The 17,588-nt window shown below is 55.2% G+C and overlaps 1 protein-coding gene across 1 annotated transcript in view; it reads left to right on the top strand.

The window, feature by feature from the left end:
- The window catches only part of MYO7A (myosin VIIA), a 92,491-nt gene that overhangs the window by 17,591 nt on the left and 57,312 nt on the right, over nt 1-17,588 (top strand). Inside the window, 11 exon segments of the mRNA XM_089915338.1 lie at nt 334-455; nt 542-684; nt 960-1,073; nt 2,259-2,412; nt 3,129-3,205; nt 3,740-3,859; nt 4,593-4,735; nt 5,731-5,941; nt 6,463-6,598; nt 9,841-9,947; nt 15,840-15,977. Of these exon segments, the coding sequence (XP_089771464.1) occupies nt 334-455; nt 542-684; nt 960-1,073; nt 2,259-2,412; nt 3,129-3,205; nt 3,740-3,859; nt 4,593-4,735; nt 5,731-5,941; nt 6,463-6,598; nt 9,841-9,947; nt 15,840-15,977 (1,465 nt within the window).

The raw sequence follows: 17,588 nt of genomic DNA on the forward strand, positions 1-17,588 counted from the left end.
CCAACCTTGTTTACTGCTGGCTCCTGTTAAATTATGGTCAGTTGCAACCTCAGGCTCCTGTTATCTCTTGGGCAGAGGGTAAAACAACAAAGCATTGATCAGGCATCTAGTTCGTGCCATGCTGTGTGGCAGTATGGATGGAGGAGTGTGTGTGTCTGAATAAGGGGAAAGAAAGTAACCTTTAGCTGTGGCAGGGCACTGAGCTCCTTTCGCCTTCCCCAGACCTGGAAGGTCCTTAGTGTCAGCCCATTCTACAGATAGGGAGCTGGTTGGAGGGGGGGCCATAGTTTAGGGCAGTAACAGGTCTTGCCTCTGCCTGGGGCTCCTCTGCAGTGGGGAGTCTGGGGCAGGGAAGACGGAGAGCACAAAGCTGATCCTGCAGTTCCTGGCGGCCATCAGTGGGCAGCACTCATGGATCGAGCAGCAGGTGCTGGAAGCCACCCCCATCCTGGAAGGTAGGGCCGGGCTCTTAGGGCAGGGCTGGGTGGCTAGGTGGCGGTTGACATTGACCGTGACCCATGAACGTCTGCCCACCCTGCAGCATTTGGGAATGCCAAGACCATTCGCAACGACAACTCAAGCCGCTTCGGGAAGTACATTGACATCCACTTCAACAAGCGGGGCGCCATCGAGGGCGCCAGGATCGAGCAGTACCTGCTGGAGAAGTCACGTGTCTGTCGCCAGGTGGGCCTGAGCCCCTGGGCAGAGCTGCACCTGTGCAGGAGCCCCAGCCTCAGGGGGGTGTGGGGTGCACACCGTCTGCATAGCCTTGGTTGTCCCTGTGTTGCTGTTCGCTTGCCTCAGTGCCTGAAATCCCAGCAGGAAACCCACCCACGGGGACTTTTTCATGAAAGGCACTTGTTAACATAGTAAACTGTTTACAGTCTGCTTGTCTGTCTGGTTCCAGATGGCCTCCTCCCGCCCTCCCATCCCCCAACACCTTGTGCTCCCATTTTTAGGCCCCCGATGAAAGGAATTACCACGTGTTCTACTGCATGCTGGAAGGCATGAGTGAGGAACAGAAGAGGAAGCTGGGCCTGGGCCAGGCCACAGACTATAACTACTTGGCCATGGTGAGGCCCAGGTGGGGCACCCGGGGAGGGGGATACTGTCCCAGCCCCTCCCCATCTCCAGGCCTGGTGGTTAGGAACTTCTCTGTGGGCTTTCTTCCATCCTCTGACTGGCCCCAGCCCACCATAAGGCCTGTTCCCCACCTGGGCACACACCTGCTTATACACACATCTAGATGAATTATCACCACAGACACACACATTCCTAAATGTGTAGACGTCCCAGACCCAGGGACGCAAAGACACACACATGCCCACGTGTATGCACACCCGGCCCTGTCTGCACACGTGTGAGGTGATACGTTATTCTTTGAGGACGTGGAGACTGTGACCTCTGCCAGGGCCCCCAGGATTGTAGGGTACAGCCTGCTGTGGCTTCAGCCCCAGGGGCTTACTGGTTGCAGGACCCTGTTGCCAGCCTCTAGTTGTCTGGACATAAAGGAAAAGTGGGCCTGAGATCATTGCTGCCACTCAGCGCCAGTGGTGGGCCACGCACACAGCAGGCTGGACTGGGGGGCACCAGCTTCCCTAGCCCTGGGGGGAGCCCATGCCTGGTTGTCTGGACCTGAGGTGGGCCAGCCACGTGGACACAAGTGTGGGCTATGGCAGCTGAGGGATGTGGGTCAGCCAAGGGGTGTGTGTGTGTATGTGTGTGTCTGTGTATTGTAGGTGTGGCAGGCCTTTCTGGACACTTCCGTTAGCTGGCTGGCACATTTGGATACACACACACACGTGCACACACGGGTCTCATAGGCACACACAATGGGGCAGACCCCAGGCGATGCCCTGCCTGTCTGTAGTTACCACCTCCCACCTTCTACCCCAGGCTGCACCTTGTGAGGGGTTCAGGTTCCTGAGGGTGGATGTCCATGGGGGGAGAGGGGTAAGGTAAGGCCTTGGTGCTGTGACTTGCCAGGCGGGGTGACGGGGGCAGGCCTGGCATCAGTGACCCGGCTCCTCTCACTCATGGGAAGAAGGGGCATCCATGCTCCCCAGATGTGGGCAATGTATTCTTGAGAAGGCCAGCCAGAAGCTTTCTAGACTTCCTGGAGGAGTCATAGGTGAAGTCAGTGCTCAGAAACCCAGGCTGGCCTGGCCAGGCAGAGGGCCTTTCAGCCCAGGCACTGTGGGTACCTGTGGCCTCCCCGACACCCGTCTGCACCCCACTCTCCCACCCACTCCCACCAGGGTAACTGCATAACCTGTGAGGGCCGCGAGGACAGCCAGGAGTATGCCAACATCCGCTCGGCCATGAAGGTGCTCATGTTCACAGACACGGAGAACTGGGAGATCTCAAAGCTCCTGGCCGCCATCCTGCACCTGGGCAACCTGAAGTATGAGGGTGAGTGACTGAACAGCCATCTTCAGAAAGGAAAGCAGGCTAGAAAAGGGAACACGTTCACTCATCTGACACTCCAGCGATGTGCCAGGCTGGGAGGAGGTCCTCTGAGACAGGCACCAAGTCCACTCTGCTCTTGCCCTGGTGTCCAGCATGGTCCCAGGACAGAGTAAGAGCTCTGGGAATGTTTGCTCAGTATGAATGAATGATCCCAGCTCTAAGGAGCCCACAGTCTAGTGAGTCTTGAAAGACTAAGAGACGTGGAGAAAGCACGCACCAGGCAGAAGGAACAGCCTGTGCAAAGGTCCTGAGGCCTGAGAGAGCAGGGCACATTTGGCGAAGGGCAGATGGTATCAGGCACAGAGCTAGACAAGTTCTCCAAGCATGTCTCAGGAGCCCCTGATTGCTCTGGGGGTCTGGAGTGAGGGTCATGGGAGAGGGGGCCATGACTGCCAGTGTCTGCTACGTGGATGTCAGGCGTGGAGCCAGATGCTGGGCATACATGCTCCCTACCCTCCTGGTGCCCGTGGCTCACGGTGACAACATTCATCAAACTGATATTAACCCAGAAAAGCATTTAGTCATGGTGCTGATGCCCTCTGTGGGCAGGGCAGTCCCCCTGAGACTCGAGACAAGAGCCGCCTTGTCCTGCTAGACTGTCCCTTTCCCCCCACGCCCACCCCCTCTTGCCTGACGCTGCGCCCTGGTGCTGCTGACAGACCGTACATTTGAAAACCTGGATGCCTGCGAGGTCCTCTTCTCCCCATCCCTGGCCACAGCTGCGTCTCTGCTCGAGGTCAGTGAGAGCTTTCTGTCCCCTTGCCTGCTTCTCCCTCTCCCAGAGGAGCAGTTTTGACTTCAGGCTGAGGGAGCTGGGGCCCTCTGCCTGGATAGTTCTAGAAGTTCGACGTCGAGAACCGGTTGTGTGCAGGATCTGTGTTGGGCACGGGTCCCAGAGGAGGAGTGGGGACCTAGTGTGGCTGCCCCTGGGGAGGGTGTGGAGCATGGGGGGCCCTGAGAAGTTCAGTCAGTCTTGTAGTAAAGATTTACTAGGCTCTGCCTCGAGTTGGAAAACTGGTATAAATAAAGCCAGAATCAAAGCCGGTGCCGGAGGGACAGGGGACATGCTGGGGGGATGGGAGGGGGCTGTCGAGGAGAGAGCAGTTCCTTCTCAGCCGCCCTTGGGTGGGTTTGATGACTGGGGAGGATATGGCCGTGTAGGGCAGAGTCTGAGTCAGGCCTGGTGGAAAGCGGGAGGGGTTCTAGGTGTGATGGAGGGAGGGGCAGGCTGGCGGGCGGCTGAGTGGGTGCCTGGACGTTGCCCCACTAGGTGAACCCCCCAAACCTGATGAACTGCCTGACCAGCCGCACCCTCATCACCCGCGGGGAGACGGTGTCCACCCCGCTCAGCAGGGAGCAAGCGCTGGACGTGAGAGACGCCTTCGTCAAGGTGGAGTGGCTGCCGGCCCTCCCCGCCCCACGGGAGGTGGGGTTGTTCACGGACAGGAGCTGAGGGGTCCACAGAGCTGGAAGGACGTCTGGGCCCTGACCCCGGTCTGCCCTTGGGTCCGGCTCCAGCCACTGGCTCTCTCTGGGGCTTGGGCAAGAGCCTGCCTTCCCCGGAGCCTCATTTGTCTGTCCCACAAGGGGTGGGAGTTGTGCTCTTCAGCGGCCCCAACAGCTCTGGTGCCCTGAGGCCCTCCACACCTGGTCTGCTTCATGCTGAATCATAACCTTTGGTCACTCGGTCTGCTGTGCTATTCCCAGCCCAGGGCATACCCTCTCTGATCTCTCCAACGAAGACCGCCGAAGAGGGGCTGGGTCGGGTGGAGGGGCCCCCCAGTCCTGCCATTTTGTCATCCGTTGAGCCCCTCCGCTGTGCCAGGCCCTGTGCTGGGCTCTGGGACCCTCGTGATAATCAGAGCTGAAGGGGAGACAGAGATGGTTGGGAGAGATGGGAGCCGAAACTGCGTGAGGTCAGGAGAAGTTTCTTGGTGGAGCTGACATCTCCACAGAGCTTTGAAGGACAGGCAGGAATTGTTCTGGCAGGAGAGGGTGAAGCTTGGGGGTTTCGTGCTGCAGGAAGGGGCTGGAGCGAGGCCATCGAGGCCCAGGAGCCTGGCCGGTCCTCCTGCAAGGCTGTGGCTGCACCCCGTGGCTTACGTGGCTGCCTCTCCCCGCAGGGGATCTACGGGCGGCTCTTTGTGTGGATTGTGGACAAGATCAATGTGGCAATTTACAAGCCTCCCTCCCAGGAAGTGAATAACTCTCGACGGTCCATTGGCCTCCTGGACATCTTTGGGTTCGAGAACTTTGCCGTGAACAGGTACCACACGGGCTGTGTCCTGTGGGGATTTTCTTCTGCAACATGGGCTTCAGTGTCAAATCTCTCCCTTTAAACTACCTTTAGCTCCGAGCACACTCTGCCAGGCTGTTGGAAAATTTGACTCCAGACACCCTCTGGGGCCCTTTCCCCTTCTCCCCTGTCCCCTCCAGTCCCTGGGCCAGCTGAGGCCAGCTGGGGTGGTGGAGCGAAGGCTCTTACACCATCACAGACACTCTAGTCCCCACCGCCCGTCAGTCCGGTGTCCAAGCTCCAAGGTGCCGCAAAGCAGGTGAGGCCGGGCCTGAGCCAAGCTTGAGATGGGGTGTTGGCCATAGCTGGTGTCCCACTTGGGGGCTGTGTGAGGGGCAGATCGATGGAGCAGGCCCAGGTGGACACTGGAGCTTGAGGCAGCCAGCCCTGCCCCACTTTTTAGCTGTGTGACCCCAGGCAAGTCACTTCAATTTCTGTAATGTTCAGATGTCTCAAAGCCCTCCACACCACCAAAACACTCACACTGAACACATGAAGTGTCTGTCACCTGGGAGAGCACTGAGTTGGTGGCTCAGAGATGTCACTGTCAAGGCCCTTCTTGCCCAATCTCATGAGCCCGCTTCCCATGTCTGCTGACGCTTTGGATCTCTCTTTGAGGCCCCTCCCCAGTGCCTTGGTTCTTCCTCTCCCAGATGCTCTGCCAGGGGTGTGGTGCCCATCCACCAGCCCTCTCTCAGGGCCTGGTCATGCAGGGAAGAGGGCTCCAGCCTTAACTCTCCTTCCGACTCACTGAGTGACCTTGGGTACCTGTTGTGCACTCTCTGGGCCTCCGTGTCCTCTTCGGTAATGGAGGGGGTTGACTTGCAATGCTGGTTCACCTCAGAGATCGGAAGTCCCAGGGGCACACTGCACACCAAGCTGGGGCCAGCCCCTGAGCGGCAAGGCAGGGCCTGAACACCCCCCTGCCTCCCGCTGCCACCTGTGCCCTGCACCCCTCCCTGCAGCTTCGAGCAGCTGTGCATCAACTTCGCCAATGAGCACCTGCAGCAGTTTTTCGTGCGGCACGTGTTCAAGCTGGAACAGGAGGAGTATGACCTGGAGAGCATCGACTGGCTGCACATCGAGTTCACAGACAACCAGGACGCCCTGGACATGATCGCTAACAAGCCCATGAACATCATTTCCCTCATCGATGAGGAGAGCAAGTTCCCCAAGGTGGGCCTGCAGCAGAGTGGGGCAGACACGTCCCCTCCACACTCTGAGCCTCCGCTTTCCTCATCTGTGGAATGGGACTAATGATACGCGCCTCTCAGAGCAGCTTTGGGGCCGGTTCAAATGCGCTCATCTGACATTTGGGAATTACCTACGGTCCAGTGGGTCCTGGACCAAACTATGAAGATCTAAGCATGCAGCTGGTGCAGAATAGGTGCTCCAGACACAGAATATGTCTTGGAGTGGGGGAGGGGCTGCTCTCATGATTTTAATCATGGGAAATAGATTTTCTAAGCTGGAATGTACTTTCAAGGTTGTGTAATTCCAATTCACCCACTTAACAGATGGGGAAATGGAGGCCCAGAGAGCTCCTGTGTGGGGAATAAATAAAGGGAGGGAAGCTGTTGGGAAAAACAGAAGAGGGGGTGAAAAGACAGGGGGCAGGAAAGACAGTAGGGCCTGGTAGAGAGTGGGACGACGGGGAGGAGTGGGTGGGCTTGACAGCTGCTGCTTGGTTCCCACAGGGCACAGACACCACCATGTTACATAAACTGAACTCCCAGCACAAGCTCAACTCGAACTACATTCCCCCCAAGAACAACCACGAGACCCAGTTTGGGATCAACCACTTTGCAGGCGTTGTTTACTATGAGAGTCAAGGTACAGGTGGGCCCTCTGGGGCTGGCTGTCTCTCTTTGCTTGTGTCCCCTCCCTTCCTTCCCCTTGTCCAGCCCAGGACAGAGACCAGGGCCCTGGAATACAAAGAGGGAAGGGATGTTAGGAAGCATTGGGCTCAGTGCTTCTTTTTTAGGGATTTAAAAAAAATTGTGGTAAAATATATGTCATATAAAATTTACCATTTTAACAATTTTTAAGTCTCCAGTTCAGTGGCCTTAAGTATATTCGCAATATTGTACAACCATCAGCACTCTCCAGAGCCTAGTCATCACCCCCAATAGAAGCTCTGTACCCACGAAACAATAACTCTCCATCCTCCCCCCACCCGCTAGTGCCTGATAACCTCTACTCTACTTTCTGTCTCTATGTATCTGACTATTCTAAGTACGTCATATAAGTGGAAACATACAATATCTGACCTTTTGTGTCTGGCTTATTTCACTTAGCATAATGCCCTCAAGGGTCATCCATGTTGCAGCATGTGTCAGAATTTTCTTCCTTTTTATGACTGAATAATATTCCATTGTGTGTGTATGTGTGTGTGTGTGTGTATATACACCACATTTTATTTATCCATTCATCTGTCGGTGGACATTTGGGTTGTTTCCACCTTTTGGCTGTTGTGATAGTGCTGCCATGAACATGGGTGTATACCTATCTTTTTGAGTCCCTGCTTTCAATTCTTCGGGTGGGCTCAATGCTCTTTTGCACATATGGGGAAACTGAGTCTCAGAAGGGGCAGTTAACGTTTTTTTTAGATCATACAGCCTATTGGCTGCAAAGCCAGGCCTAAAACTAGCCCAGTTACTCACCAAAACTCTTTGAGCAGCAAGACCAAGTTTGGTCTTTGAAGGAGATGTATCTTCTTTTCTCCTGGGAGATACAATTGGGCTCATTTTAAAGCTAGAAGTGAGGAGGAAGGTCAGAAAACGGTCAAGTTTTCTCCACTTGGAATCCCTACAGGGTCTGTCAAAAGCGGGCAGACTGCCCTTGCCAACCGCAGGCCTCACACCCTGGTGCAAAGGGCTGGCCTTGAATGGGCATCAGCTGTGGGATGTATCTGCCCTCCCGCCTTCAGTCCCAAAGGGTCCCAGCCACAGCCAAAGCCAGTGAAATTCCAAACGAACAAGCAAAGAGCCACTGCTTTCATACTTCCTTGTTGAGTTGGTCCAGGAGGCAGAGAGCAAGCCGTGCGGCAATTATGCAATCAGAAGGCTGCTCAGCCCTCATTAAAATAGTGGGTGTGAGATCCGCCCCACCTGTTAGAAAGAAGAAAGCCAATGTTAAGTTTGAAGGAGTGTTGGACAAACAAATAGATCTGTTGTTTGCAGTAAGAGAGGGTTTTTTTTCAGTGCCGTCCAACCAGCGTTCACTGAGCATCTATTATGTACTAGGCTTCATGATGTGGCTGAGGAGACGAAAATGAAAATTGAGCAAACTCTACTCAGTTATAAAATTACAGAATATTATTAGATCTGGAGGGAACATACGGCTCATCTACTTTTATGGATTTGGAAACTGAGGCCTCGAGAGGGAAATGACTTGCCTAAGGTCACTAATCACTTTTGAGCTACTTTAAACAATTGTGTCAGCATTTTCTGTTTACAGAGCACTGTTTCAATTCAGTAAATTTTATTTATGACATGTGTGGTGCTAGGTGATCCAAAAAGAACCTAGAGCTTATGGGTGCATCATGCTCATTCAACAGATAAGGAAGCTGAGGCCCAGAAGGGGACCTCCCTAGGGTCCCGTAGTGAGTCTGTCATAGAGCTTTAGTTAGGACCCTACAATTCCATCCCAACTTCAGAGCCCCCCTTCCAGTACTGAGTGCCACCTGCAGCTCACCCCTCCCCAGATGCCAGGTGGGCAGCTCCGCACTGGGTCTCTGTGCCATCTGCCAGCCAGGGCAGCCTGAGTCCTGGGGGAAAGGGTGCTGCTTCTCTGCAGGGTTCCTCCTCCTCAGGCATCCCCAGCCCTTGGGCTCCGCATCTGCATCCCCGCGCTAGCAGGGCCCCCCATTAACCAGTTCCTAAGTCCTCAGGCGCTGGTAATGGTAGCCTGCTTTGGAGTCTCTGTGGTGCAGGGGAGCCTCCCTGGGCTGGTGCCAGGGCTCCTGCGCTCAGGTCTTAACTCTGCCCGTGGCTTGCTGTGTGCAGTTAGACAATTTACTTAGCTTCTCTGAACATCAATTTCTTCCCTTGTGAGAGTGGGGAAGATAGTCTCCACCTGTCCTGCATATACAGGGGGAGCTGTGAGCCTTCCAGCTGTGAAGCCACTATCCAAACAAGGTATTTTAAATGCATTCCTTTACTATTAGCTGGTACCAGATGAACTTGTATTCTCTCCCAGGGCACACACTTAACAAGGGCTTTTGACACCTTTGTCAGTGAACTTGGGTCCTTGGACTTTTTAATCAATAGAAATTGGTAAGAAGCCAGACGAGAAATTCAGGCAAGCTTTACAGGGGCTCGCGCTGCTTTAGCACGAGGGAGTGAGAACAAGAAACAGGTGCCTTTGCTCACGCCCTGAGCGGGGGCGGGCTGGTTCCTTAAATGAGGTGAGGGCGGTGGCGGATTGGTGGGTCGGGCTGGAGGGGGTGGGGCGGCTTACGTGGTCAGCTCACCCTCTTGGTAGTGCTGTGTGCTGGGGTCACAGGCAGTTCCCTGCTTTTGCTCCCAGAAGCTCAGGAATGGCAGTCGGTTTGTGTCCTTTTTGTATCTTATTGTTCACAATTGCTGGCACCGCACATGCGTGTGGTTATTTTTAGTCCCTAAGTTTCTTTGTATTTTGTTGCTGGAGGAGACGTTTGTCCAGGTGCGAGCACTCCGGTAGAGGGTCCCAGGTCCCAGCCTATCTCACCTTCATCCAAAAGACTGAAGCTGGCATTTCAGGTGTTGCGGTGGTTGAGCTGGCAAGGTGCCCCGCTCCCTCCCGGGGCCTGAGACTTCCTGCCCTCCGCTTTGGCCAGGCCGGGAAGAGGTGAGCTGTGAGGCTGGGAGACGAGTTCCAGCGCTGGCTCTGCCCCTCGCTTTCTCTGGGACCTTGGGCAAGCTACTGTCCTCTACAGGCCCCAGAGTCCCCAGCTGTAAAGTGGATGTGGTTGAACTAGGTGGCTTTTGAGTGTCTTCCTGGACCAGGCGTTGTGGCTTCGGGGAAGGGGTGAGTCTTGTCAGGGGGAGGCTGCCGGAGCTGGCGAGGTGTGACTGCTCTTTGCCGCCGCCCAGGCTTCCTGGAGAAGAACCGGGACACCCTGCATGGAGACATCATCCAGCTGGTCCACTCCTCCAGGAACAAGTTCATCAAGCAGATCTTCCAGGCTGACGTCGCCATGGTAATGTCGGGGTTTGGTTTTCATTGGGCAGGAAGGGCCCCCAGAAGCCAGGCCGGTAACTAGATGCCCCCTTGTCTAGTGGCTTCAGCTGAGCTCCTCTGGCCATAGAGCAGGGGTGGTGCTTTGCTGTGGTTCCGGGAGGGGCTGGAGGGCCTCCAAGATCCTCCTATCGGGTCCTCTTGTACTAATGAGGTAGAATGGGTGGGGTGCAAGGCCCAGAGAAGGATCACGTGGGATGCTGCGGAGCAGAGCTTGATCAGGACTCGGTTTTCCATGGGGGGGCCCCTCCCCCGCCCTGACCTCCAGCAGCTAACAGGGAGCACGGGCAAAGAGGGGACATCCAGCCTTGAGGACGCGGACGGGTGTGGGTGTTCAGAGAAATGGGCACAAATGGCATATTTGTACCAGCCCTGGACCTCAAATTGGGGGGGTGGGTGGAGAATTTTCCCACCCTCGACATTTCCTTTGTCCCTAGCGTTTTAGCCTGGACTCTGTAGTAGTGGGCTCAAGCCAAATTCAAATCCCAACTCCACCACCTTCTCAATGGGTGGACTTGTTTCTTGCAGGATTGTATGCCTTTTTATCTCATATTTTCCTCCTGTCCCATGGCTTCCTGGAGAGTGCATGGAGGGGCTCAAGGGGAGGGCAGAGCCGCTGCCCCCTCAGTGCCTGTCCTGCTGCCTGTGTTGCCCCCAGCCTCCCAGAAGCCCAGACCACTGCCCTGAGGGTTGTCCTCTTTCCCTGGTGGATTTTGCTCCCTGTTTTCTGACCCGCCACGTTCTCCTTGCCCCCCACCCCATCTCGCCGTGCACTGTGGTTCCTGTTGTAGTTTCTCTGTGGTTATTCATCGGGCACTCTCCGCCAGTCAGCGGCTTCTGCGAAGGTAAAAGACCCCAGCCTGGGGCCGGAGGATGGCGGGAGAGGCCTCAGCAGCCCTTGGGGCTGGGCTGTGTCCTCAGCCCCTGAGGCACTGAGGCTTGGGGAAAGGGCCCTTTTTTCTTTATTGTCTTGGAGTGTGCGTTTTTGTGGAGTGGTTTGTGGAGTGCTTTGATTTTTGTTTTCTGAGTTGTGTGGACTTCAGGCATCTCAGTTTCTTAAAGGAGGAAACTGAGCCCTAGAAAAAGAGGTGAGACCTGCCCAGTGTATCGGGGCAGGGCTGGGACTCGAACCCTTCTCTCCCAAGTTCTCTGCCTCCACGGAGTCTCTTGGAGGCATCAAGGCCTGCTCCTTCCATCAGGCCCTACTAAGGGTTTCTACGTCCATGACTCAGTCAGATCCTCTGATTAACCTTGTAGATCAGGAGAGACAGGTGGTAGTATTTTCTGAATTTTGCAGATGGGGGACTGAAGCTCAGAGATGGAGTGTGGTTCACTCCCAGTCACAGCATCTGGGGGAGCTGGGACTAGAAGCCACTCCCTGCCCCCTGACCTCCTTAGGCCCGGGAACACCATCCCTGGTGTGTCCTGACCACCAGCTGCAGGTCATGCGTGGCTCCCAAGGCTCTTTGGACCCCAAAGATGCTGGGTACCCTTAGCAGCAGCATAGCTCTGGCGTCCCTTCGCCTTCTTTTTCTCTTCTCAGCCCTCAGTTTCCTCTCTGCCTAATGCTGACATCCTCTCACATTCGCTCTTAACGCTGGGTCCCCCTTCCTTCCTGCATGTCTGGCATCCCCCTGCTGCCTGGTGCCTTGCAGAGTTCTGGCACAAATCACAAAACCACTGGTAGTTCAGGGCCCCCAGCACATCAAGAGCAGGGAGGTCGTCTGGAAGGAGGCCTCTGTCCTCTGCCCACGGTCGGCCCCAGGCCAACACTGTGGCCCAGCTGGTTGATGGGATGAACGTAGGGCCACCACCAGAGAGGGGCCCAGGCGCCTGGAGCTCCAGCACCGGCAGTCCCCAACGTGAAGCCCACAAACTGCCGGTCGCAGTGTTGGTGACACAGGTGTGGCTCTGGACTCTCCCCCAGTCTCTCCTGTCCTTCTGTGGACACCAGCCCAGCCCCTGCCAGGCCTACCCACTCGCCCTGGTCTTGGGCAGTCCCGGAAGACACTGAACCCATCTTTTCCTCCTACTTCTCTTTCCCAAGCCCGTGGAGGCATGTGAGGACCTCTCCATGAAGTTTCCTGTTCTAAGCCCCCTTCCCTGAACTCTGGGAATAGAACCCACTTGCTGAGGAACCGTGGAGAGGTCCAAGTGTGAGACTGTGGGGTGTCCAGAAGTGGCCCGCTCCCGAGGGAGTTTTTGGAGCACAAAATGAGAACATGGCAGTGACAGATTTGATACCAATTACATCTACTCTTCTGGCCCACTTAGGCACCCCCGTGAGTAATTACTATTGCCCCTACCTTACAGGTAAAGCAACTGGGGCCCAGAGAGGCCAAGGTCTTTGCTAGAAGTCACACAGCTGGTGACACACAGGGATGGGTTCCAGGTCTGTCTCAGGGAGGTGCAGGGACTTGGCCAAGGTCACGTACAAGTGAGGGCTACAGTGAGGCTTTCTCGTCCCTGCTCCTTTTCACTGTACTGTACTATCTGCAAGCTTTGCCTCAAGGAAAGAAAAAATACTTTGTAACTGTTGGAAACATGATGGCTCCGTTAAAGGAACAAGGAGATGGGCTTGGTGAAGTGTGGATGCTGAGCCAGTTTATTGGATGACAGTGTACCAGCCGCAGCGCTCTCCTTAGGGTGAGGGCCCACGTCCTTCCGGTGATCTGACCTGTGTCCTGTGCAGGTCCCCAGCCCCTGAATTTCCACCCTTTTGACTCTTGTGTCTGCCTCCTCAGGGCGCCCCAGGCAGCCCCACCCCAATCGTTGCCGCTGGAGGGAGCAGCAGAGCGGGGCGGCTCTTCCAGGGCGTGAACACCACCCCACCCCCAACCCCAGGCACATGACCCAGGCGCCCTGAGTCCACAGGACGCTGGTTCACTCCTTATGCAGGTGGCTCCTCCTGACAGTGACTTCCCAGCCCCGATCACATCACGCTCAGGTGCCTGTGCCTTACATCCCCTCTGAGGCATCATTTAACGCTGACCTTTGGACTTCTCACTTCTGCCTTTACCCCGTCCCTAGTTATCTGCAGATTATCCCAGAAAACAACAAATGTCGGAAAAGATGACCTTTCCCCTCAATGAAATAAAACCAAATCAGAAACCAGGTGGCCAGGGAAGTGAGAGCAGATCCTGGGATCATAGGCCCCATTCACTCATTCCTTCCTTCCATCACAAATACCTACTGAATGCCTGTTATATGTCAGGCATCGTCATATGTGCTGGGGACACAGTAGTGAACAAAACAGAAAGAAAGCTCTGTCCTCGTGGAGCTTGTGCTCTAGCAGAAGGAGGAAATAGTTAATAAGCAAATAAATAAGTGTATTACATAATGTTAGATGGTGACTTATGAGATGGGGAAAAATGAAGGCGGGAAGGGTGCTGGTGGTGGGGCTTTGCAGTTTTGAATAGGGGATCAGGAGAGGCCTTACTGAGAGGTTGGTGAGGAAGTGAAGAAGCCAGCCACATGCTTTCTGGAGGAAAAGCATCGCAGGGAGAGGGAACAGCAAGTGCAAAACCCTAAGGTGCTTTTTAAGCCCCAACCTGCCCTGGGAAGAGCATGGAGGCAGGGGTGGCTGGAAGGGAGGGAATAAAGTGGTGGAGAGGCTGGAGGTAACTGGGACCAGGTCCCGTGGGGTGGGTTCTTACAAAGGACCTTGGCATTCATGCTGAGTGAACTGGGGAGCCACTGAGGATTTTGAGCTGGTTGGGGGAGGGGAGACATGACTGGATTTGTGTTTTAACAGCCTCACTCACTCAGTATCACTGTGTCGATAGTGGAGTGGAGGGCGGTGTGGAGAGTGGGCAACAGAAACAGGGAGACCGGTTTGGAGGTTATTGCAATAACGAGAGAGCCATGCAGGCAGCTTGGACCAGGCTGACAGTGGAGGAAGTGGTAATAAGGGGTCAGATTCTGGGTCCATTTTGGAGGTAGAGCCAATAAGATTTGCTGACATATTGGATATGAGAGAGGAGGAGTTGGGAATGGTTCCCAGATCTGTGGCTTGAGCAGTGGGACGATTTCTCGGAGTTCAGCACCACTTCGGTTCAGCAAAGCGTTGTTGATTGTTGCTGTGCTGGGCCCTGGGGCACAGCAGTAAACTAGGCAGACCCGCCTGTTCTCACGGGGCTCACAGCTCAGCAGGGAAGACAGAAAGTAGTTCCATAGTGCTGATCGAAACCGAAGAAGGGTGTGTCCTATGTGTGTGTATGTTGTTTGTGTGTATTGTGCATGTGTGCATGCTGTGTGTGTGGGTGTGCTCTGTGTGTGTATTTCTGTGTATGTGGTGTGTGTGTTTTGTGTGTGTGTCTGGTGTGTGTGTGCCGTGTGTATTTGTGGGTGGCGTGTGTGTCTGTGTATATGTGTGTACATTTGTGTGTTATGTGTCTGTGTGTCTATGTATGTGTGCTGTGTGTGCACACACGTGCTCCTGGCAAGGCCTCTAATGCAGGCTGTGTACAGCCCACCCTGGACAGCTTCCCCCCCTAACTGGGGGTCACCCAGTGCTACTGCTAGATCAGGTTCTGGGGCAGATTTGGGGGCTGAAGACCTGACATTCACCCTACCCCAGTGCAGATACTCCTCAGCTTCTCTTGGCAAAATCCTAATATGTTCCAGATAATACTAAAACAGAAAACATGGCAAATTTCAGAATAGCAAGCATTTGCTGTTTCTTGGCAAGTTTCATTTCATTCCGGGGGCGTACGGTCTAACTTTAGAATGGGTTAAATGCCTCTCCCTTCCCCCACATATCTCACACATTGACATCTGCATCCTTGGTTTTTGGTGCTACAGGATATCAGATAAAATGATGACTCATTTAAAATAGAAAATCTTACAATAATAATCAAATTCACTAATAAAAAATCCTCACCCCAAAGCAATTGCCAGGAAAACAATAACATCAAAATGCTTTGGGATCGAATGTTGTTTCTATATCCAATTTCTTGGTCTGAGAGGTTCTACTTCCTGTTTGCTTGTTGCTCAGGTCCTCCCCCAGGACCCCAACTCATTTCATAGTCTTCTGAGAGGGGGACCCCAACAGGGCAGGGAGGTGCCATGGGGTCGCTGGCCGGCTCACCCACATAGTGGCTGGTGGAGCATGGGGCCCCTGGGCCTTGGTGCTGGACGGCAGCCAGAGGCCAGCTGTGTGCCTTCTTAGGAGGCTTATCTGGGTCTGCCCCGCCCCCCTGCTGCTGACCTGCTAATCCCACAGGGAGGGCAGAGGGTGTAGGTAGCACCGCCGCCCTCACGGAGCAGTTGCTGTTTACTGAGACAGACTCTCACAGCCTGGTCAGCTAGATAGGTGGCACTATCAATCACGGGTTGCTGTTTACTGAGACAGACTCTCACAGCCTGGTCAGCTAGGTAGGTGGCACATTCCCATTTAGGAGACTAAGGCTCAGTGTTGCTTAGTGACCTGCCTAAAATCACGGGACTCGGAGGTGGTGAGCCAGGGTTTGAATTTAGGTCTGTCTAACCCGTCTCTAGAGATGACCCCATCGTCCTGAGGCTACCAAGTCTGGCCACTCATTTATACTGGGAAGGGAGGATGGAGACTCAGAGAGGGGCTGCGTCTTGCCCAGAGTCATCCAGCACACCAGGGCGTGTGCCGCGCTCCTGGGCCCGGGATCAGGGAGGCTTTCCAGAAGGGGGTGCGTCTGGGATCCAAGCTCCAGCGCAGACCAGGCGGGTCACAGGAAAACCCATGTGCCTGGCCAGCCTGCTTCCTTGGGCGGCTCTCCCTCAGGCCCTGGACCAGCTGACCTCTCCTCTCCTGCTTCCCTTCCGGAGGGCTGGAGGGGTACGGGTCAGCCCCTCCCATCGCTGTGGTCCATCCCCCCAGGGCGCCGAGACCAGGAAGCGCTCGCCCACACTCAGCAGCCAGTTCAAGCGGTCCCTGGAGCTGCTGATGCGCGCGCTGGGTGCCTGCCAGCCCTTCTTCGTGCGCTGCATCAAGCCCAACGAGTTCAAGAAGCCCATGGTGAGCAGCCCTGGCCTGGGAGGGGGCGAGCGGCAGGTGTGTGGGACCAGCCTGGGGGGTGGGAGGGGCTGGGCCATGTGAGACTTTGTGCTCTGTGGGGAATGGCAGGGCCCCTGAGGGGCTTAAAGAGCAAAGTTCCTAGTTACTGGAGGCAGCAGGTGCCCTGGAAAGAGCCTGGACTCTGTAGTCGTGGGCTCAAGCCAGATTCGAATCCCAACTCCACCACCTTCTCACTGGGTGACTGTAGACAAGTCACTTCATCCTCTCGTGCCTCAGTTTCCTCACAGATGGAAATGGGACTGATCATACCCACCTCCTGGGGGTATTCCATGCAATAATGCATGCAAACTGCCTGGCGCCTAGGAAGGCACTCAGTAAATGGCAGCTGTGTTTCTTGCTGCGGCCCTGACTTTGAAAGCCTTCTCTCCTTTGGTCCAGCCAATGACCACCTCCTCCTGGAACCCTTCCTGGATTCCTTTGACTGGTTGGGAACATTTTCGTTTTTGGCTTTTCTGAATAACATCTGTTGAGCCCTTTCTGTGTGTCCGGAGCAGAATGGATTGTCTCTCCAGAGCCTCATTTAACCTTCCCAACAGCCCAGGAGGGAGGGACGTTTATGGCCCCATGTTCGAGATGTGGAAGCAGAGGCTCAGGGAGGTTGAGGGGCTTGAGGCTGCAGATCCAGGAGCCTGGGCCGCCCCTCCCTGGGAGCCCTCTCCTTCCCCAGCTCTGGGAGGTGTTGTTTACCACAAGCCTCTTCCTAGAGATAGGAGGGGAGGCCCAGGGGAAGCTGGGGCCTGAGGGTCTGGGGAGGGACGGAAGGCGGGAGGCCAGTACTGGGCCAGGGAAAGTGCCTGTAGGGAGAGGAAACAGGTGGCGGCAGCCAGCCTTCCGCATGCTAACACTGTCCCCTGTCCCCTGCCTGGAAACGTTCCCCAGAGTGGGCTGGCCAGTCCCCCTGGGGATCAGGACGGGGTCTTCAGGGGCGTGAGAGTCACAGAGGGCTCCAGCGGGCTCCCCTCTAAGGCAGGAGGTCCAGGGGACCGAGACCAGGGCCCTGTAGTTGGGCACCATCTCTCTTGCTCTCAGATGCCTCTGGAACCTTCTTTGGGCTGACCTCAGCATCTGTGGCCTGGCCCTTGGCTGCAGGACCTCCTCCCTGGGCCTCCTGCCTCCTGTCCCCCACTCCCGTCCTCCTCCCCATTGCACTGAGAGACATGGTTCTCAAACACAAATCTGACCCGGTCACCTTCTGCTTCCCTAGCCTGGCCTCTCAGGTCCTTCACAGCCCATCCAACAACCCTGCTGCTATCACAAAAATGACTTTGTGCCAATTAGAAAAATGTATCTCTTCCTTAAGGAAGGTACTTTGCTGTCAGCAGCCAGAAAGTTGTCTGAAAAACTATCAATCTAAGATGGCTATAATATGAAGGGCAACCCCTGGGGTTGTACAAGGCACCCACCACCTGCACAGCCATAATCCTGGCATGGATTAGCCTCCTCAGTCCCCATAAAATCCCCCAACATGTCCTGTGCTTTCAGGCTTGCTCACCTTTGCATGAGCTAGCCCCTCCAGCACCCTCTCTCCTGTCAGGGTTAGAGCAAAGGTCC

The sequence above is a fragment of the Delphinapterus leucas genome, chromosome 7, assembly GCF_059928025.1.
Source record: "Delphinapterus leucas isolate spDelLeu-1000000601 "Yukka" chromosome 7, BTC_Dleu_Yukka2, whole genome shotgun sequence".
NCBI classification, from domain to species: Eukaryota; Metazoa; Chordata; class Mammalia; order Artiodactyla; family Monodontidae; genus Delphinapterus; species Delphinapterus leucas.